General features: G+C 41.4%; 3 protein-coding genes across 5 annotated transcripts; 2 read left to right on the plus strand and 1 right to left on the minus strand.

The window, feature by feature from the left end:
- Window positions 1-183: 183 nt before the first annotated feature.
- LOC139345465 (major histocompatibility complex class I-related gene protein-like) lies at window positions 184-20770 on the minus strand. 2 transcript variants are annotated; one of them, XM_070984068.1, is made up of 7 exons: window positions 20659-20770; window positions 2912-3181; window positions 2242-2520; window positions 1401-1703; window positions 1096-1203; window positions 718-735; window positions 184-541 (listed from the first exon to the last, which is right to left on the minus strand). In XM_070984068.1, the coding sequence occupies exons 1-7, from the start codon at window positions 20747-20749 to the stop codon at window positions 492-494; spliced, it is 1119 nt and encodes a 372-aa protein (XP_070840169.1). In that variant the 5' UTR covers window positions 20750-20770; the 3' UTR covers window positions 184-491. The 2 variants fall into 2 exon arrangements, with proteins under 2 accessions (XP_070840169.1, XP_070840170.1); XM_070984069.1 differs by lacking the exon at window positions 20659-20770 and adding an exon at window positions 5544-5881.
- LOC139345463 (major histocompatibility complex class I-related gene protein-like) lies at window positions 5856-11236 on the plus strand. Of its 2 annotated transcripts, none has more exons than XM_070984067.1 (7): window positions 5856-5966; window positions 8329-8598; window positions 8955-9233; window positions 9624-9926; window positions 10119-10226; window positions 10587-10604; window positions 10781-11236. In XM_070984067.1, the coding sequence occupies exons 1-7, from the start codon at window positions 5918-5920 to the stop codon at window positions 10828-10830; spliced, it is 1077 nt and encodes a 358-aa protein (XP_070840168.1). In that variant the 5' UTR covers window positions 5856-5917; the 3' UTR covers window positions 10831-11236. The 2 variants fall into 2 exon arrangements, with proteins under 2 accessions (XP_070840168.1, XP_070840167.1); XM_070984066.1 differs by lacking the exon at window positions 5856-5966 and adding an exon at window positions 7942-8141.
- Window positions 14598-17882, plus strand: LOC139345478 (major histocompatibility complex class I-related gene protein-like). The gene is made up of 7 exons (XM_070984087.1): window positions 14598-14874; window positions 15075-15344; window positions 15824-16102; window positions 16270-16572; window positions 16765-16872; window positions 17233-17250; window positions 17427-17882. Exons 1-7 carry the CDS (start codon window positions 14826-14828, stop codon window positions 17474-17476), a joined length of 1077 nt encoding a protein of 358 aa, XP_070840188.1. The 5' UTR covers window positions 14598-14825; the 3' UTR covers window positions 17477-17882.
- Window positions 20771-21093: the final 323 nt, after the last annotated feature.

Genomic DNA, 21093 nt, shown 5'->3' on the forward strand with positions numbered 1-21093 from the left:
AATCACAACAACAGACGGATGGTGGAGGCATCAGGTGCTATCTTATGATGACACATGGCTCGAGGTCACAGTGACAGTGAGATAACAGCAACATGACAAGATGTTAAAATGCAGCTAATGTTCATATGACTGCAGCTACAGTCACAGATGAGTGTGTGGACTCACAGAAAGAGACAAAATATTCAAAGTTGGACATTTTATTGAAAAGTGAAAAAAATCAGACTCAATCAGACTGCCGTCATAAATGTACATACTTGGACATACTTTTAAAAACACATTTAAAATATATATTTTAAAACTGTAATGTGAAAGGGCTGCACGGTGGCGCAGCAGGTAGTGTGCGTGCCTCACAGAAAGAAGGTCGCCGGTTCGCTTTCTGTGTGAAGTTTGCGTGTTCTTCCCGTGCATGCGTGGGTTCTCTCCAGATACTCTGTAAAGGTGTGTAATGAGTCTCAGGTCACATGAGGAAACTCATCCAGTGTGTTTGTGGTTCAGGTCTCTGGATTCAGTTTCTCAGAGAGCTCAGAGCTGCTGTCAGGAGCTGTAAGGTCACAAACAAACTGTGTCAAGTCCACTCATCCTGCACTGAGCTTTCACAAACACTAAATACAGGAAACAGTCCTGAAAAAGTTCATCTGCACAATAATGTGAAAGCCTTTTCATCTGCAGCAGACAGTGTGTGTCAGATCAGAGGAAACACAATCAAAGGTTACTTACGAGATGGAGGCCGTTGGACTGAAATCAAGACAAAAGACAAATCATTTCACTTCCAGCTGGAAATGACAGAATATCTTCCATCAGCTCATCCCCTCTTCTACTCAGTCAAAGTGAAAAATAAATCCATTCTCTCCTTCTGTTTAGTCCTGGCTTCATCTCTGTTCTCTCACTTCTCTCCACATCATCATGGTACAGTCATATTATCACGACTCTCTGAGCCTCACACAGCTTAAAGTGTTGCTCGCTTCAAACTGTTCAGTGCAGAGAACTGATGCTTGTTTCAGCTTTTCAACCTGGATAAAAGCATCAACTCACAGACGAAACCAAAGGACTGAAAAGGTCAAAGAAGCAGAAAATCTCTCCATTTGTCTCTCTCACCTTTCTTCTTTTTGTAGACGATGAATCCAGCAGCAGCAGCAGTGATGAAGAGGAGAAGAAGAACAACCACTGCAGCAGAGATGAGGGCGGTCACGTCACTGGGCTTCTCTGTTCAAGAAAAAAAAAGAATTAAAAAATGAAGACTGACACGTAGATCTGTTTTTATTTTAACCTTTATTTAACCAGGATGGATATTATTGGTTGTTTAAAGATCAATTTCCAGCTCAATTGGAAGAAAGAAGCTAAAATCCACAACAACCAACAGACCTGCAGTCACATTCAGCACCTTCTCATCTCAGTCTCACCCCAGTTGGTCCTGATGGCTGCTTTGTCCAGTTTGGTGACGATGTCGTCCTCCACACCAGAGAGATGAAACACACAGTCGTACCTCCTCCAGTCTTCAGGTGGGACTGATGAAACGTTCAGGTCAGCGCTCGTCTGGAAGGTTCCGTCGTGGTTGGGGAGGATCTCTCCGAGCTCCACGTCCTCATGAAGCTCCTCTCCATCTTTCCTCCAGATGAGTGTGGCTCTGTCAGGGAAGAAACCTGAAGCGTGGCAGCTGACTGGAGAGGACGGAGTCTTCTGGAGGAGAGACACTGAGGGACGCTCTGCAGAGAGAGAGAATTTAAGGCCTGGGTTTTGCAGGTAAAAAACAGTAATCTGTGTTATTAATTAAAGTAGCTAGATGAAAGATCAAACATTGAACCATGAATGTTTGAAAAGATTTGATGCCAAATTGATATTTGATGCCATGCTGTTGTACATGTTGGTGTGAATTCAAGACTCACAGCATGTAAACAACATTTTTTTCAGCTGAGCGCAGCAGATGTTCAGACCCAGACATCCATCATATGAGCTATAAGAACAAATGACAGCACGACACAACGAGCCATTTGTTCCACAACCTCCACATTGTCTGTTTGTAGTCAGAGAAGGGAACTACACCACCACTAAAGAGACTCACTGCAGTCAGAAAAGAGAAGATCTGCCTGTTTTTACGCTTCACAGCAAAGTGATCAATCAGTGTCACTGAAACTGTGTGAACCTACTGAACTCATGCTGACTGTGCACTGACTGATTGGAGTCTGAGCAGGCAAAATGAACATTGTTGTGTCCATGAAACCACGTCAGGTCATGTGATTCTACCTGTTCTCAGCAGAGAGCTCTTGCCAAGGACCAAATACTTCTTCAGGTACGCAGGGAAAACCTCAGTGAGGTGAATCTCATTATATTTCATTCTAAATTTATCAGCATCCCATCTCAGTTTGGTGGTGAAAGCCTGTTGTTTTGGAGCGATCCATGTCAGCGTCTTCAGGTCAAATGATATGAAGTCTTCTCCATCATAACCATACTGATTAAAACCATTAACCTCTCCAGTCTCATCGTCCCACTCACAGCCACTCGTCCTCTGTAAAACATGGACGCCTGAAAGACACAAACACAGACTGTGATTAATAATGATGCACAGATCTTCAGTGAAAGATGATTTCAGAAATTTTGTGCATTGTGTGATACAATGCTTAGTACCTTCCTTTACTTGAGTGAAATGTATTTAAATGAACAATATTTTTGCTCCAGTATAATATTTTAGCTGTCTTTCCGTCTCTGCATGTTTCTCTGGCAAAATGCAGTGATGTGAACAATCAAAAAACATGAATGCAGCATCATCGAATTCCAGATTCTTCCCTTCAAACTGAAGGATATTTGATATTTAACATTGATTTAACGTGACTTCCAGTATAAACCCCTTCCAGTCTTCTGTCTGAAAGCAGAGACAGATGAAGACGTCTCCGTGCTCCTGTCGTCCACACTTTACCTCCACTTTGGTTGAGGCGCTGCTTCAAACTGTAAATCGTGGCTTTGAAGTAGTTTGGCTGATTCTCAAAACACTCTCCAGTGTAGATGGCCATGTGCTGAGGATCGTCTTCAAATAAATGTCTCATCCACTCCTGTTTTGTTTCCAGTATCTTTCTGTTGCCGTTGCAGTAAGCCACCACATTGTCATCGACCACTGCAGTTCCCACAAACTCTGGAAAGTTTGGGATTCCAGAAGATGCGATGTAGAAATACTTCAGGGAGTGTTTGACTGCAGACAAACAAGGTTTACAGAGTCAGTCTAAATATACACATCATCATCATCATCATCATCATCATCATCATCACACTCCTCATGAAGGTGATGTGCTGGTAACAGTTCAGATCACACATCATAACCCCACCTTGTACTAATGGTACACCAGTAAAGTACATACTGACACATACACGGGGACCTGCTCTATTATCACAGGGCTCAGTACGACCTACTGACCCCTGAGCAGCAGTTTGGTGTTCGGCTGCACTTTAAAGAGATACTATTGGATCTCTGCTTGGTAAAAAACACAAATGCAGGCTGAACAGAAGTTATTTAGGATCGATGCAGAAGCCTCTCCTCATGTGGTCATCATCGTATCATGTGATCATTCTGACAGCAGATTTGTGAAATACTGTGACTCATCACTCCATCTTCAGCCAAACCTCCAGCTGTCACGTCTGTCAAGTTTCTGTTTTATTTTGCACATTTCATGTCTTTTCTTTCCTGTTTTATTTTGTCATCACTAACCTTGTTTCTCTGTTGTAGGTTCACTCCCCGCACGCCCTTCCCCATCTCGTCACACCTGCTCCCTGATTGTTCTCCTCACCTGTTTCCCACCTCCCCTCATTACCTCTGGTATTTTACCCTGTGTGTCTCACAGTCTCGTTGCCGGTCCATCGTACTTCACGGTCCTCGTCAAAGCATTCTCATAGTCACGTTGTAGTCTGTTTTGTGTACGACCTCGTTTTTGCTTTCGACCTTGCCTTTTGCCTCTCGTCTCTGGACACCTCTGCTTGTTTGATTGATCTCCTGTGTACCGAATCCTGCCTGGTAATAAACCGTCTTTTTGCTCGAACCAGATCTGTGTTGTGCCGTTGTGTCCACCTGTTCTGTGTCCCGGGGAGTTCATGACACCAGCTCTCATGCTGCTTTTATTTAGTTTTTATTTTTCTAGTTTTATCTACCCTTACGAAAAGAAGTATACTTCAAGTTCATTTTATTAAGTACACTTAAGTAAAGCTTAAGTATATTTTTTACAAGTATACTTTATGCAGCAAGTATAAGAATTTCAATGTACTAGTAGTACACTTCTAAGTGTACTTTTTCAACACTTCTTGGGACTAAATTAACCCAGTTTTAATTTGTAATAAGTATACTTTAAGTTTAAGAGAAATAAACTTTGAGTACACAGTTTTACACAACACAGTTTTATTTTGCGCTGCAAGTTATATACTTCTAGCACACTTTTAAGTTTAAAAATGTATACTTCAAGTATTTTTTTAGGTTAAGAGAAGTAAACTTTGAGTACACAAGTTGTTTACATTTAAGTTTTATTTTGTACTAAAACTATACTACAAGTAAAGTTATACTGCTAGTTTAATATTTATATACTTCCAGCCCCCTTTTTTTGGGGTGGGGAGGAGTATTTTTTTTTGCCTTTAGTGTGACAGAGACAGCTGAAGACATGACAGGATGACAGGAAAGGGGGCAGTGAGAGGGGACGACATGCAGCAAATGAGCTGCAGGTGGGAGTCGAACCTGCGGCCTCTGCAGAGGACCGACAGCCTCAGCACACGGGGCGCACACCTTACCAACCGAGGTATACTAATATATTTATATACTAATCCATTATACTTATAGTTTACTATTTCTATATTATTTTCACACTTTAAAATATACTACTTAATTACTATTTAGGTATACTTGATATGCAATGGCTCATAAGAGCAGCCAGTATGTATCAAGTCTGTCACGATACTGAGACCTTGGAAGAAACGTCAATGTTTTCTCAAATAAAATCAGACAAATGTTTCTGTGTTTCTGTGTGTGTTAATAACACTACATAAAAGATGAAGTTCAGTTCCACCCATGTACTATTTACTCTAAGCTATTCCACCCCGAAGCTGACTTGTTACTGCAAATGTACTTGTGGAATATGTAAGTTCATGAGATAGTAAACATACTGCAGTGTACTTCAAAGAGGCCAGTATGTATGGGAAAATATTTTAATAGGCTACTATCAAAAGAATAAGCACGACTGCAATCAAAATATACGTGAACATTATTATACTTTTACTAAGTATATCTCCATCAAAAGTTCAAGTACAAATATACTTTTCAGTATAAGCCAAGTATACTTCAGTATAACTTTGTTAAGTATATCTCTGATAAATACATCAAAAGTAAACTGAAAGTATCCTCTCTTATTTTTGGGTTAAAAGAAGTATACTCATAGTATATTTAAATAAACTTCTTTTTGTGAGGGAAGGCATCTTTAATTGTTTGTTCATTTCTATTGTACTGAGTCATAACATGAATGATGTTCGTCAGGCAGGAGAGACTTGATCTAAACTGATTTCAGCGAGTGCGATCTTACCTGGAAATGCAAAGTGGCTCAAGAGAGACAACAGAATGACGACTTTCATGTTTGGAGGAGGAGGAGGAGGAGGAGGTTTCATCCGCGCAGTCTGAAGTGTCGAGTTGAGTTTCCTGTTGGATTAAAGGTGTGAGGAGACAGTGTGAGCAATAAAATCATTTCTACATATTCCAACCTGAGTGAAACCTTTATTTCTGAGTAGTTTGTGAAAGACCACAGGTCCAGGAAGTCAGAAACGGCAGCGGAGAACGTGAGCGCGCATTGCTGGTTTTCAGTGACGTGCGGGCGCGCTCACGATGACTAACGGAAATCTCAAAGGAAAAGAAGAGCTGAAGCATGTCGATCCTTCACAAACTCATCTTCATCAAAACAAGATGAAAGTGTTGTTTTTGTTGCTTCTCTTCTGTCACGTTTCATCATCAGGTAAGATCACAGTTTAAATCTTGACTCTGTGCGCTTTGTTCCTGCGTAGATCACACTGCTAGTTTACTTTCACTTTGTATTAAGCCTCCCGTTACGAAGAAGAAGTATACTTCAAGTTCATTTTATTAAGTTAAGATAAAGTATATTTTTACAAGTATACTTTATGCAGCAAGTATACTAAAATCAATGTACTAGTAGTATACTTCTAAGTGTACTTTTTCAATACTTCTTGGGACTAAATTGGAACAATTTTAGTTTATTAAAGGGGGGGGGGCTTTATTTTGACAGAGACAGCTGAGGACATGACAGGACAGAGGGCAGTTAGAGGGGAGGACACGCAGGAGGAGCACTGCAGGGACGAGACAGCCTCAGTAAATGGGGCTGAGCTTCAGGGACACCTTTCCAGGTCACTTTTTGGTCTATGAAAGGACACTGCAAGTGTGCTTTAAAGTTTTTTTGCGTGGAGTTAACATCATACTTATAGTTTACTATTTCTATATTATTTTCACACTTTAAAATATACTATTTATTCCACTCTATTTATAAGCACAACTGCAATCCAAATATACTTGAACATTATTATACTTTTCCTAAGTATATCTCCATCAAAAGTTCAAGTACAAGTATAAACCAAATATACTTTCCTGTATACTTTTCAGTATAAGCCAAGTATACTTCAGTATAACTTTGTTAAGTATATCTCTGATAAGCACATCAAAAGTAAACTGAAAGTATCCTCTCTTATTTTTGGTTTAAAAGAAGTATACTCATAGTATATTTAAATAAACTTCTTTTTTGTGAGGGAAGCTGGTGTGCATCTTCTGGAGTCCCAAACTTTCCAGAGTTTGTGGCAGCTGCAGTGGTTGATGGACATCTGGTTGGTTACTGCGACAGCAACAGAAACAGACAGTAGAACCAAAACAGGAGTGGATGAAAAGATTATTAGAAAACGACTCTCAGGAGTTGGAGTGGTACAGAGAGCAGTGTTTTCACATTCACCATCTTTTTGATCCTTTTCTGTGGCAGTAAGATTTGGTTTAGTCCTAACCGATCAGACAAGACTTTCCATCCATTTCCATTTGCTGCATTTTACTGTCAAGTGAGGAACAGAAAGTAATGTCAAAATCAAATGTTTTGTTCTTTCTTTTTGTTTCACTTTTCAATAAAATGACCAGCTTTGAATCTTTTGTCTCTTTCTGTGAGTCCACACACTCATCTGTGACTGTAGCTGCAGTCATATGAACATCAGCAGTGTTTTAATATCGTGTCGTGTTGCTGTTATCTCACTGTCACAGAGTGAATATGACCTTGATCCATGTGTCATCATTAACTAATAGCCTTTCGGGTGAAGAGTGTGGGTTATGAAAGAAGAAGAAGAAGAAGAAGAAGAAGAAATGTACTTTATTTATCACACACATAGTTAGTTGCACACTACATGCACAAACGCTTCTGTGAAATTATTTTTGTCCGCCTTTAACCCATCCTTGGTCTGTCCTTGGTCCGTCCTTCCTCCGGGGACCCAGCTCTGTTCGTCACCATTGGTCAGATGGGGATCTTCTAGCATGTTTGCAGTGGGGGTTATTTAAGGAGGATACCCCGGGTGAACACGGGGAGAACATGCAAACTCCACACAGAAAGATGTACAAGAGGTAAATAAAAGAGAAGAAGATGAGCGGTTAGCTCATGAACACCAGACAAAGTCTCATCATTTTCAAAGATGAACCAACAATGACTGCTGCTTCAACACTGATTACTGTCGCTGCGGCAGATTATGAATCAACAGAAATAAGAGCAACTGCTTTAAATCCGTTTCTGACTGAAGAGCAGGTGAGACAGTGTGAGCAGTAAAATCATTTCTACATATTCAAGCCTGAATAAAACCTTTATTTTTTAGTAGTTTGTGAGAGACCACAGGTCCAGGACGTCAGAACCGGGAGCGAAGAACGTGAGCGCGCATTGCTGGTTTTCTGTGGCGTGCGGGCGCGCTCACGATCACGGAGGGAAATCTAAAGGAAATAGAGGAACTGCAGCATGTCGATGCTTCACGCTCTCATCTTTATCTAAACAAGATGAAAGTGTTGTTTTTGTTTCGTTCATTTTTTATCTCTGATCTTGATCAAAAGAAGATGAAAACGCTCGTTTTGTTGCTTCTCTTCTGTCACAGTGCGTCAACGGGTAAGATCACGTTTTAAATCTTTACGTTAAGCTCTGCATTCTGCGGCTCAGTGACATTAATTTTGTTTCACTTTCACTTCATCTTCAAATATTACATTTGAACTGAATGACACTGAATGTAGCATATTTGTGAGCGTGATGTGTTCACTGTATTTCTACTGAATCTGTAAACCTTGTTTGTCTGCAGTGAAACACTCCCTGAAGTATTTCGTGACTGCATCTTATGGAATCCCAAACTTTCCAGAGTTTGTGGGAGCTGCGACGATTGATGAACATCCGGTACTTTTCTGCGACATCAACAGAAAGATAATAGAACCAAGACAGGAGTGGGTGAAAACATTATTAGAAAATGATCCTCAGCATGTACAGTTTTACACAGGACACTGTTTTCAGATTCAGCCGATGTTCTTCAAAACCACACTGTCCAGTTTGAAGCAGCGCTTCAAACAAAGTGAAGGTAAAGTATGGAAAATATTCTGTTTCACTTTTTCCTGCTGTTCTGCATCTTAGTTTTACAGTGAGCCTCTACAGAGCCTGAAGATAATACTCAGATGTAGTTTTACTCTGAAATGTAAGTAGAAGTTGATGTAGATCACGCCACCCTGATGGTTTTCACTGTGAAAGAGAAATTGTGTTTCATCTCTCATGTAAAGAGAAAGTGCACTGATTATGTGCTTTTGAATGATGAACACAGCTCAAGACTTGGAGAACAGCAGCTCATCACACAATGCAACAATATCTTTAAGATCATCTTTCACTGGAGATTTCATCTGTGCATCATTATTAATCACAGTCTCTGTTTGTGTCTGTCAGGTGTTCACATTTTCCAAAGGATAAGTGGCTGTGAGTGGGATGATGAGACTGGAGAGGTTGATGGTTTTAATCAGTATGGTTATGATGGAGAAGACTTTCTATCATTGGACGTGAAGACAAAGACATGGATCGCTCCAAAACAACAGGCGGTGACCATCAAACTGAAATGGGACGCTGAGAAAGTTAGAATGAAATCTCGTGTGAATTACGTCACTGAGCTTTGTCCTGTGTGGCTGAAGAAGTATTTGGTCCTCGGCAAGAGCTCTCTGCAGAGAACAGGTAGAATCACATGACCTGATGTCATGATGACATCACTTTCTTTTTGGTCGTTTTCTGTGGCAGTAAGATCTGATTTAGTCCTAACCAATCAGACAAGACTTTCCATCAAAGCATGATTTCAGTAGGTTCACACAGTTTCAGTGACACTGATTGATCACTTTGCTGTGAAGCGTAAAAACAGGCAGATCTTCTCTTTTCTGACTGCAGTGAGTCTCTTTAGTGGTGGTGTAGTTCCCTTCTCTGACTACAAACAGACAATGTGGAGGTTGTGGAACAAATGATTCGTTTCGTGCTGTCATTTGTCTGGGTCCCTTCTTACCTGCAAAAATAAAATAAATTGTCTTAATTATCTTAAATTGTTTCTCTCTCTCTCTCTCTCTCTCTCTGCAGAGCGTCCCTCAGTGTCTCTCCTCCAGAAGACTCCCTCCTCTCCAGTCAGCTGCCACGCTTCAGGTTTCTACCCTGACAGAGCCACACTCATCTGGAGGAAAGATGGAGAGGAGCTTCATGAGGACGTGGAGCTCGGAGAGATCCTCCCCAACCACGACGGAACCTTCCAGACGAGCGCTGACCTGAACGTTTCATCAGTCCCACCTGAAGACTGGAGGAGGTACGACTGTGTGTTTCATCTCTCTGGTGTGGAGGACGACATCGTCACCAAACTGGACAAAGCAGCCATCAGGACCAACTGGGGTGAGACTGAGATGAGAAGGTGCTGAATGTGACTGCAGGTCTGTTGGTTGTTGTGGATTTTAGCTTTTTTCTTCAATTTAGCTGGAAATTGATCTTTAAACAACCAATAATATCCATCCTGGTTAAATAAAAGTTAAAATAAAAACAGATCTATGTGTCAGTCTTCTTTTTTAATTCTTCTTTCTTGAACAGAGAAGCCCAGTGACGAGACCGTCCTCATCTCTGCTGCAGTGGTTGTTCTTCTTCTCCTCTTCATCACTGCTGCTGCTGCTGGATTCATCGTCTACAAAAAGAAGAAAGGTGAGAGAGACAAATGGAGAGATTTTCTGCTTCTTTGACCTTTTCAGTCCTTTGGTTTCGTCTGTGAGTTGATGCTTTTATCCAGGTTGAAAAGCTGAAACAAGCATCAGTTCTCTGCACTGAACAGTTTGAAGCGAGCAACACTTTAAGCTGTGTGAGGCTCAGAGAGTCGTGATAATATGACTGTACCATGATGATGTGGAGAGAAGTGAGAGAACAGAGATGAAGCCAGGACTAAACAGAAGGAGAGAATGGATTTATTTTTCACTTTGACTGAGTAGAAGAGGGGATGAGCTGATGGAAGATATTCTGTCATTTCCAGCTGGAAGTGAAATGATTTGTCTTTTGTCTTGATTTCAGTCCAACGGCCTCCATCTCGTAAGTAACCTTTGATTGTGTTTCCTCTGATCTGACACACACTGTCTGCTGCAGATGAAAAGGCTTTCACATTATTGTGCAGATGAACTTTTTCAGGACTGTTTCCTGTATTTAGTGTTTGTGAAAGCTCAGTGCAGGATGAGTGGACTTGACACAGTTTGTTTGTGACCTTACAGCTCCTGACAGCAGCTCTGAGCTCTCTGAGAAACTGAATCCAGAGACCTGAACCACAAACACACTGGATGAGTTTCCTCATGTGACCTGAGACTCCTTACACACCTTTACAGAACTAAAACAGAGCTTAAACATACAATTTATTTGATTTGTAAATGTTAAAACTAACTGTTGCATTTCACATTACAATTTTATAACATATATTGTATTTTAAATGTGTTTTTAAAAGTATGTCTTATTTTTGTAGTTCAGTAGATTTATGACGGCACAGTGTGATACCCACTGCAGGGCCTGATGATCCATCAGACATCATTAACATGAATACTGGGCTTCTGGAGGAACGCTCAGCCAACGTTTGGTGCATTTTACTGTCAACTGATGAACAGAAATGAATGTCAAAATCAAATGTTTTGTTCTTTCTTTTTGTTTCACTTTTCAATAAAATGTCCAGCTTTGAATATTTGTCTCTTTCTGTGAGTCCACACACTCATCTGTGACTGTAGCTGCAGTCATATGAACATCAGCAGTGTTTTAATATCTTGTCATGTTGATAGACTTGACACTTTCTGACGTGTGCTGTACCTGCTCCCACTTATAAGGACACATGATACATGCTGTCATTCATATGCTGAAAGCACACAGCTTCACTTTCAGTCCAATAAACAAGCTGCTGAAGTGCACTGGACTCTAAAAGCTTCATAAAATACGAAATGACACCGTCTGAAACACAATGAGGAAGTCAGGAGCCTCTGAGTCGTCCTGGACTCTGATCTTTACTCTGCAGTTTAAGAGGAGGAACCTAAATTAAGGTTTATCACTTCAACAACATCTCAGGATGAACATTTCAGCAGCAGAAACAGGCTCATGAACCTTAATCTGAAACAGGTTATATTACTGTAGTTCTCTCTGTTCATTCAGAAAGCAGCAGCCACAGTCCTCACATACACACAATGTATGTCGGCAGTATGTTACTGATGCACACATGCAGCTACACACACACACACACACACACACACACACACACACACACACACACACACACACACACACACACTTGACTGAAGTAAAGGAAGTTGTCAGACTGTTGAACAAGACTTCCTCTACAGTCCAGTCTGGAGTTTCTCACAGGAAGAGGATTTGGTCGGACCGATCTGCAGGTCTCAGTGGGTTTCAGGTTCAGTCTGGGACCAGGTTTAATGTCCGTCCACTCGTCAGGACTCCAGCTCAGTGTGTGTGTCCCTGCAGCTCACATGAAGCCACACCACCTTCAACAGTGGAGATCAGCTGTTGGTCTCAGTGGACTCAGTGTGTCTCTGTGGTCCAGATGTAATAACAGATGTGGTTCACTGCAGTCTCTGTCTGTCTTTCAGGTGTCCACATTTTACAGAGACTGGAGACACACCAATAAGGCTTTAATGGAGACGACTTCCTGGTGTTTCACTTGGAGACACAAACATGGATCGTCCCAAAAGCTCAGTCTGCCATCATCAAACACATGTGGGACAGAGACACAGCTAGAAAAGACTTTTCTCAGAACTTCCTGCATGTGGGAAATGCACATTTAGTTTATTTCGCCTGATGAGCTGCACATGCAGTTTGACATTTGTCAATAATGTTGACTTTTTAATTCCCATGGAGTTCAGCGCCTCTGCTGTCACTGTGGTAAAGCGGCACAAACACTGCAGCAGTGTGTGTTCAGAAGAAAGAAAAATAATGGTGAGGAACAAAACCTTTTTACATTTAGTAATGAAAGCTTCAGGCTTTCAGGACATGACTGTGATATCCATAAATACATTTTCCTACTTACAGCGATTGATTTCTTGTATTTTTACTTTTCAATCTTGATAATTTATCATTTATTTGAAGGTTTGAAACAGCTAACACACAGCTTCTTTCTTGTACAGTACTATAATACTACAAAGCAACCGAGAAACATCATTTGAACAATGATGAGGTCAATAATTCACTTCATGTTTATTAGATTCACCAACAAGGAGGTGACATCACACCAAGTAGACTTCAGGGTGTGTTTCAGTCACTTTCCACTAGAGGGCAACAACAACTGCAGACTGATGGTGTGACGAGCTGTGATGATGATGACGATGATGTTGATGATGATGATGATGATGTTGATGATGATGATGACGATGATGTTGATGATGATGATGATGATGACGATGATGTTGATGATGATGATGACGATGATGTTGATGATGATGATGATGATGATGATGACGATGATGTTGATGATGATGATGATGATGATGATGATGATGATGATGACGTCAGACAGGAGCTGCTTATGAAAACAATGCCGGTTGGAAAAATTGGGAAACTGTTCACGCTGCCATCATTTAGGGAAAGAAAACTGGGCCTAAATTGTGCATATTTCACTGAGGAATAATCACACATGCATCATTGTTGTGTTTCCCTTTTCTTTACGCTCATTTTATACATCAAGCCCAGCACAGGAAAGGTCATGACCTCAGAGTAAGAACACACCCACAACATCGTCTGAGCCTGTAAGTTAACACCCCCACTTCTTCTTCTACTGTTAACGTTATGTTTAACAGAACTTTATCGATACACACTTTGCTCATGTCACAACTGTCTGGTCATTCCAAACATGTAACTCACAAATTCCTCGATTCTGAACTGAGTTTCAGGCTGAGTCAAAACATGTGCAACCACGTCTGCAGTTATCTGACCGTCACTTAATGCAGACTGAACGTGGGCAGCTGGAGAACTCCAGGGAGCCTGAAAGCTCCACGTTCACTGAATCCTTTGTTTCACTTGTGTTGCTGGATTGACAATGAATGCAACTGTAGCTTAAAGGTGTTCTTTAATGTAAGAGTAGCATCATATATCACGAGTAATCCTCATGTGGTCATCATCGTATCATGTGATCATTCTGACAGCAGATTTGTGAAATACTGTGACTCATCACTCCATCTTCAGCCAAACCTCCAGCTTTGATGCACATCTGTTTCACATCTCGTTCACTTGTACATGTGTATCAGTACATGCTTTACTGGCAAAGCGTTACTACAAATGATTAAGATGTGAATTTGAGATGAATTGTGCTGTAAATCCACTATGTGCCTGATGGTTTTATGTAGTTTTTATTGATTTAGTTTTATTTATTTGTTGTAAGAATCACAGTAACAGAGGGAAGGTGGAGGCATCTTTAATTGTTTGTTCATTTGTATTGTACCCTGATGATGATGCATGGAGAGGGTTTGGCTCTCCAGGTGAGCACCGTCACGTCATGACATCAATGATGTTCGTCAGGCAGGAGAGACTTGATCTAAACTGCTTTCAGCGAGTGTTTGAAGGAAAGATGACAAGTGCGATCTTACCTGGAAATGCAAAGTGGCTCAAGAGAGACAACAGAATGACGACCTTCATGTTTGGAGGAGGAGGAGGAGGAGGAGGTTTCATCCGCGCAGTCTGAAGTGTTGAGCTGAGTTTCCTGTTGGATTTGAGGTGTGAGGAGCTCCGGATCCAGAAAACATCTCCATCTCCTCACTGCGCCACCCAGCGGGGGTTGCGAGAGAGACATGACGGTCGCCAAACCTCCTCCGTCACTCATGAGGTGGAGATTACTCATGACGCACAAGGTGTAAACTTCAAATGTGCAAAAAGAAACACCTGATGATTAACAGAAATAAGAACAACTGACAATTCAAATCCGTTTCTGACTGAAGAGCAGATGAGAGTGTGAGCAGTAAAGTCATTTCTACATATTCTAGCCTGCATAAAACATTTATTTCTTGATAGTTTGTGAAAGACCACAGGTCCAGGAATTCAGAAAAGACACAGAGCAAGAATCGAGAGATCAACAGATCCGGAGAGAAGGCGCACAGAAACATCCTGCGCCATGTCAGGTGCGCAAACACGTCAGGTGAGTGCGCAGGTAAAGGTTGTCAGTGTGCGCCGGCGCGCGAAGGGAAAAACCCCAAACGATCCCTCAGAGAGCGAAGTCTGAAGGGAATAGAAGAGCTGAAGCATGTCGATCCTCCACAAACTCATCTTCATCAAAACAAGATGAAAGTGTTATTTTTGTTGCTTCTCTTCTGTCACGTTTCATCATCAGGTAAGATCACAGTTTAAATCTTGACTTTAACCTCTGTGCGTTTTGTTCCTGCGTAGATCACACTGCTAGTTTACTTTCACCTTTGTACTAACCTGATAAGCCTGGTGTGTTTGAACTGAATCAAACTGAATGCATCACATTTATGAGTGTGATGTGTGGACTGTATTTCTACTGAATCTGTAAACCTTGTTTGTCTGCAGTGAAACACTCCCTGAAGGTTTTCGTGACTGCATCTTCTGGAGTCTCAAACTTTCCAGAGTTTGTGGGAGCTGCAGTGGTTGATGGACATCTGTCACTTTACTGTGATGTCAACAGAAAGACAATAGAACCAAAACAAGAGTGGATGAAAACATTATTAGAAAATGATCCTGAGGAGTTGGAGTGGTACAGAGGACATTGCTTTCAGATTCAGCCAAACTTCTGCAAAGCCACACTGTACACTTTAAAGCAGCGCTTCAACCAAAGTGAAGGTAAAGTATGGAAAATATTCTGTTTGACTTTTTCCTGCTGTTCTGCATCTTAGTTGTACAGTGAGCCTCTACAGAGCCTGAAGATAATACTCAGATGTATTTTTACTCTGAAATGTAAGTAGAAGTTGATGTAAATCATGCCATCCTGATGGTTTACAGACAGCAGCCGACCACAAGCCGTCAGTCAGCATGCAAACAGAAATCAGCTGCTGCTTTGACTTGTTGCTGCATGTTGCTGCAATACTCAAAATAAGAGAATAACAATGATTGTAAGTTTCAAACTGTGAAAGAGAAATTGTGTTTCATCTCTCATGTAAAGAGAAAGTGCACTGATTATGTGCTTTTGAATGATGAACACAGCTCAAGACTTGGAGAACAGCAGCTCATCACACAATGCAACAATATCTTTAAGATCATCTTTCACTGGAGATTTCATCTGTACATCATTATTAATCACAGTCTCTGTTTGTGTCTGTCAGATGTTCATGTTTTACAGAAGATAAGTGGCTGTGAGTGGGATGATGAGACTGGAGAGGTTCATGGTTTTAGTCTGTATGGTTATGATGGAGAAGACTTTCTATCATTGGACATGAAGACGCTGACATGGATCGCTCTGAAACCACAGGCTGAGACCACCAAACTGAGATGGGAGGCTGAGAAAGATAGAGACAAAGATAATAAGATGTTCTTCACTGAGTTTTGTCCTGAGAGGCTGAAGAAGTATTTGGTCCTCAACAAGAGCTCTCTGCAGAGAACAGGTAGAATCACATGACCTGATGTACTTCCTGTCATTAATACATTACATGTAGTCTGACATCACCTTCTTTTTGATTGTTTTCTGCAGTAAGATTTGATTTAGTCCTAACCAATCAGAGCTGAGGCTGATAGTCAGAGCACAGTCAGCATGAGTTCTCTCTCTCTGCAGAGCGTCCCTCAGTGTCTCTCCTCCAGAAGACTCCCTCCTCTCCAGTCAGCTGCCACGCTTCAGGTTTCTACCCTGACAGAGCCACACTCATCTGGAGGAAAGATGGAGAGGAGCTTCATGAGGACGTGGAGCTCGGAGAGATCCTCCCCAACCACGACGGAACCTTCCAGACGAGCGCTGACCTGAACGTTTCATCAGTCCCACCTGAAGACTGGAGGAGGTACGACTGTGTGTTTCATCTCTCTGGTGTGGAGGACGACATCGTCACCAAACTGGACAAAGCAGCCATCAGGACCAACTGGGGTGAGACTGGGATGAGAAGGTGCTGAATGTGACTGCAGGTCTGTTGGTTGTTGTGGATTTTAGCTTCTTTCTTCAATTTAGCTGGAAATTGATCTTTAAACAACCAATAATATCCATCCTGGTTAAATAAAGGTTAAAATAAAAACAGATCTATGTGTCAGTCTTCTTTTTTAATTCTTCTTTCTTGAACAGAGAAGCCCAGTGACGAGACCGCCCTCATCTCTGCTGTAGTGGTTGTTCTTCTTCTCCTCTTCATCACTGCTGCTGCTGCTGGATTCATCGTCTACAAAAAGAAGAAAGGTGAGAGAGACAAATGGAGAGATTTTCTGCTTCTTTGACCTTTTCAGTCCTTTGGTTTCGTCTGTGAGTTGATGCTTTTATCCAGGTTGAAAAGCTGAAACAAGCATCAGTTCTCTGCACTGAACAGTTTGAAGCGAGCAACACTTTAAGCTGTGTGAGGCTCAGAGAGTCGTGATAATATGACTGTACCATGATGATGTGGAGAGAAGTGAGAGAACAGAGATGAAGCCAGGACTAAACAGAAGGAGAGAATGGATTTATTTTTCACTTTGACTGAGTAGAAGAGGGGATGAGCTGATGGAAGATATTCTGTCATTTCCAGCTGGAAGTGAAATGATTTGTCTTTTGTCTTGATTTCAGTCCAACGGCCTCCATCTCGTAAGTAACCTTTGATTGTGTTTCCTCTGATCTGACACACACTGTCTGCTGCAGATGAAAAGGCTTTCACATTATTGTGCAGATGAACTTTTTCAGGACTGTTTCCTGTATTTAGTGTTTGTGAAAGCTCAGTGCAGGATGAGTGGACTTGACACAGTTTGTTTGTGACCTTACAGCTCCTGACAGCAGCTCTGAGCTCTCTGAGAAACTGAATCCAGAGACCTGAACCACAAACACACTGGATGAGTTTCCTCATGTGACCTGAGACTCCTTACACACCTTTACAGAACTAAAACAGAGCTTAAACATACAATTTATTTGATTTGTAAATGTTAAAACTAACTGTTGCATTTCACATTACAATTTTATAACATATATTGTATTTTAAATGTGTTTTTAAAAGTATGTCTTATTTTTGTAGTTCAGTAGATTTATGACGGCACAGTGTGATACCCACTGCAGGGCCTGATGATCCATCAGACATCATTAACATGAATACTGGGCTTCTGGAGGAACGCTCAGCCAACGTTTGGTGCATTTTACTGTCAACTGATGAACAGAAATGAATGTCAAAATCAAATGTTTTGTTCTTTCTTTTTGTTTCACTTTTCAATAAAATGTCCAGCTTTGAATATTTGTCTCTTTCTGTGAGTCCACACACTCATCTGTGACTGTAGCTGCAGTCATATGAACATCAGCAGTGTTTTAATATCTTGTCATGTTGATAGACTTGACACTTTCTGACGTGTGCTGTACCTGCTCCCACTTATAAGGACACATGATACATGCTGTCATTCATATGCTGAAAGCACACAGCTTCACTTTCAGTCCAATAAACAAGCTGCTGAAGTGCACTGGACTCTAAAAGCTTCATAAAATACGAAATGACACCGTCTGAAACACAATGAGGAAGTCAGGAGCCTCTGAGTCGTCCTGGACTCTGATCTTTACTCTGCAGTTTAAGAGGAGGAACCTAAATTAAGGTTTATCACTTCAACAACATCTCAGGATGAACATTTCAGCAGCAGAAACAGACTCATGAACCTTAATCTGAAACAGGTTATATTACTGTAGTTCTCTCTGTTCATTCAGAAAGCAGCAGCCACAGTCCTCACATACACACAATGTATGTCGGCAGTATGTTACTGATGCACACATGCAGCTACACACACACACACACACACACACACACACACACACACACACACACACACACACTTGACTGAAGTAAAGGAAGTTGTCAGACTGTTGAACAAGACTTCCTCTACAGTCCAGTCTGGAGTTTCTCACAGGAAGAGGATTTGGTCGGACCGATCTGCAGGTCTCAGTGGGTTTCAGGTTCAGTCTGGGACCAGGTTTAATGTCCGTCCACTCGTCAGGACTCCAGCTCAGTGTGTGTGTCCCTGCAGCTCACATGAAGCCACACCACCTTCAACAGTGGAGATCAGCTGTTGGTCTCAGTGGACTCAGTGTGTCTCTGTGGTCCAGATGTAATAACAGATGTGGTTCACTGCAGTCTCTGTCTGTCTTTCAGGTGTCCACATTTTACAGAGACTGGAGACGTCAGCGGGTTTCACCAATAAGGCTTTAATGGAGACGACTTCCTGGAGTTTCACCTGGAGACACAAACATGGATCGTCCCAAAAGCTCAGTCTGCCATCATCGAACACATGTGGGACAGAGACACAGCTAGAAAAGACTTTTCTCAGAACTTCTTGCATGTGGGAAATGCACATTTAGTTTATTTCGCCTGATGAGCTGCACATGCAGTTTGACATTTGTCAATAATGTTGACTTTTTAATTCCCATGGAGTTCAGCGCCTCTGCTGTCACTGTGGTAAAGCGGCACAAACACTGCAGCAGTGTGTGTTCAGAAGAAAGAAAAATAATGGTGAGGAACAAAACCTTTTTACATTTAATAATGAAAGCTTCAGGCTTTCAGGACATGACTGTGATAGACATAAATACATTTTCCTACTTACAGCGATTGATTTCTTGTATTTTTACTTTTCAATCTTGATAATTTATCATTTATTGGAAGGTTTGAAACAGCTAACACACAGCTTCTTTCTTGTACAGTACTATAATACTACAAAGCAACCGAGAAACATCATTTGAACAATGATGAGGTCAATAATTCACTTCATGTTTATTAGATTCACCAACAAGGAGGTGACATCACACCAAGTAGACTTCAGGGTGTGTTTCAGTCACTTTCCACTAGAGGGCAACAACAACTGCAGACTGATGGTGTGACGAGCTGTGATGATGATGATGATGATGATGATGATGATGATGATGATGATGATGATGATGATGATGATGATGATGACGTCAGACAGGAGCTGCTTATGAAAACAATGCCGGTTGGAAAAATTGGGAAACTGTTCACGCTGCCATCATTTAGGGAAAGAAAACTGGGCCTAAATTGTGCATATTTCACTGAGGAATAATCACACATGCATCATTGTTGTGTTTCCCTTTTCTTTACGCTCATTTTATACATCAAGCCCAGCACAGGAAAGGTCATGACCTCAGAGTAAGAACACACCCACAACATCGTCTGAGCCTGTAAGTTAACACCCCCACTTCTTCTTCTACTGTTAACGTTATGTTTAACAGAACTTTATCGATACACACTTTGCTCATGTCACAACTGTCTGGTCATTCCAAACATGTAACTCACAAATTCCTCGATTCTGAACTGAGTTTCAGGCTGAGTCAAAACATGTGCAACCACGTCTGCAGTTATCTGACCGTCACTTAATGCAGACTGAACATGGGCAGCTGGAGAACTCCAGGGAGCCTGAAAGCTCCACGTTCACTGAATCCTTTGTTTCACTTGTGTTGCTGGATTGACAATGAATGCAACTGTAGCTTAAAGGTGTTCTTTAATGTAAGAGTAGCATCATATATCACGAGTAATCCTCATGTGGTCATCATCGTATCATGTGATCATTCTGACAGCAGATTTGTGAAATACTGTGACTCATCACTCCATCTTCAGCCAAACCTCCAGCTTTGATGCACATCAGTTTCACATCTCGTTCACTTGTACATGTGTATTAGTACATGCTTTACTGGCAAAGCGTTACTACAAATGATTAAGATGTGAATTTGAGATGAATTGTGCTGTAAATCCACTATGTGCCTGATGGTTTTATGTAGTTTTTATTGATTTAGTTTTATTTATTTGTTGTAAGAATCACAGTAACAGAGGGAAGGTGGAGGCATCTTTAATTGTTTGTTCATTTGTATTGTACCCTGATGAAGATGCATGGAGAGGGTTTGGCTCTCCAGGTGAGCACCGTCACGTCATGACATCAATGATGTTCGTCAGGCAGGAGAGACTTGATCTAAACTGCTTTCAGCGAGTGTTTGAAGGAAAGATGAAAAGTGTGATCTTACCTGGAAATGCAAAGTGGCTCAAGAGAGACAGCAGAATGACGACCTTCATGTTTGGAGGAGGAGGAGGAGGAGGAGGAGGAGGAGGTTTCATCCGCACAGTCTGAAGTGTTGAGCTGAGTTTCCTGTTGGATTTGAGGTGTGAGGAGCTCAGGATCCAGAAAACATCTCCATCTCCTCACTGCGCCACCCAGCGGGGGTAGCGAGAGAGACATGACGGTCGCCAAACCTCCTCCGTCACTCATGAGGTGGAGATTACTCATGACGCACAAGGTGTAAACTTCAAATGTGCAAAAAGAAACACCTGATGATTAACAGAAATAAGAACAACTGACAATTCAAATCCGTTTCTGACTGAAGAGCAGATGAGAGTGTGAGCAGTAAAGTCATTTCTACATATTCTAGCCTGCATAAAACATTTATTTCTTGATAGTTTGT

Source organism: Chaetodon trifascialis, chromosome 17 (assembly GCF_039877785.1).
Source record: "Chaetodon trifascialis isolate fChaTrf1 chromosome 17, fChaTrf1.hap1, whole genome shotgun sequence".
Classification (NCBI taxonomy): Eukaryota; Metazoa; Chordata; class Actinopteri; order Chaetodontiformes; family Chaetodontidae; genus Chaetodon; species Chaetodon trifascialis.

What these genes read in the sequence shown, in the direction of transcription:
- LOC139345478 (XM_070984087.1), top strand. Translation starts at nt 14,826, where the DNA reads ATGAAAGTGTTATTTTTGTTGCTTCTCTTCTGTCACGTTTCATCATCA. An exon ending in CTGTCACGTTTCATCATCAG is followed by an intron (nt 14,875 to 15,074) that starts GTAAGATCACAG and finishes GTTTGTCTGCAG; the next exon opens with TGAAACACTCCCTGAAGGTT. An exon ending in GAGCTCTCTGCAGAGAACAG is followed by an intron (nt 16,103 to 16,269) that starts GTAGAATCACAT and finishes CTCTCTCTGCAG; the next exon opens with AGCGTCCCTCAGTGTCTCTC.
- LOC139345463 (XM_070984066.1), top strand. Translation starts at nt 8,036, where the DNA reads ATGAAAGTGTTGTTTTTGTTTCGTTCATTTTTTATCTCTGATCTTGAT. An exon ending in GCGCTTCAAACAAAGTGAAG is followed by an intron (nt 8,599 to 8,954) that starts GTAAAGTATGGA and finishes TGTGTCTGTCAG; the next exon opens with GTGTTCACATTTTCCAAAGG. An exon ending in GAGCTCTCTGCAGAGAACAG is followed by an intron (nt 9,234 to 9,623) that starts GTAGAATCACAT and finishes CTCTCTCTGCAG; the next exon opens with AGCGTCCCTCAGTGTCTCTC.
- LOC139345465 (XM_070984068.1), bottom strand. Translation starts at nt 20,749, where the DNA reads ATGAAACCTCCTCCTCCTCCTCCTCCTCCTCCTCCTCCAAACATGAAG. An exon ending in GAGCCACTTTGCATTTCCAG is followed by an intron (nt 3,182 to 20,658) that starts GTAAGATCACAC and finishes GTTTGTCTGCAG; the next exon opens with TCAAACACTCCCTGAAGTAT. An exon ending in AGCCATCAGGACCAACTGGG is followed by an intron (nt 1,204 to 1,400) that starts GTGAGACTGAGA and finishes TTTCTTGAACAG; the next exon opens with AGAAGCCCAGTGACGTGACC.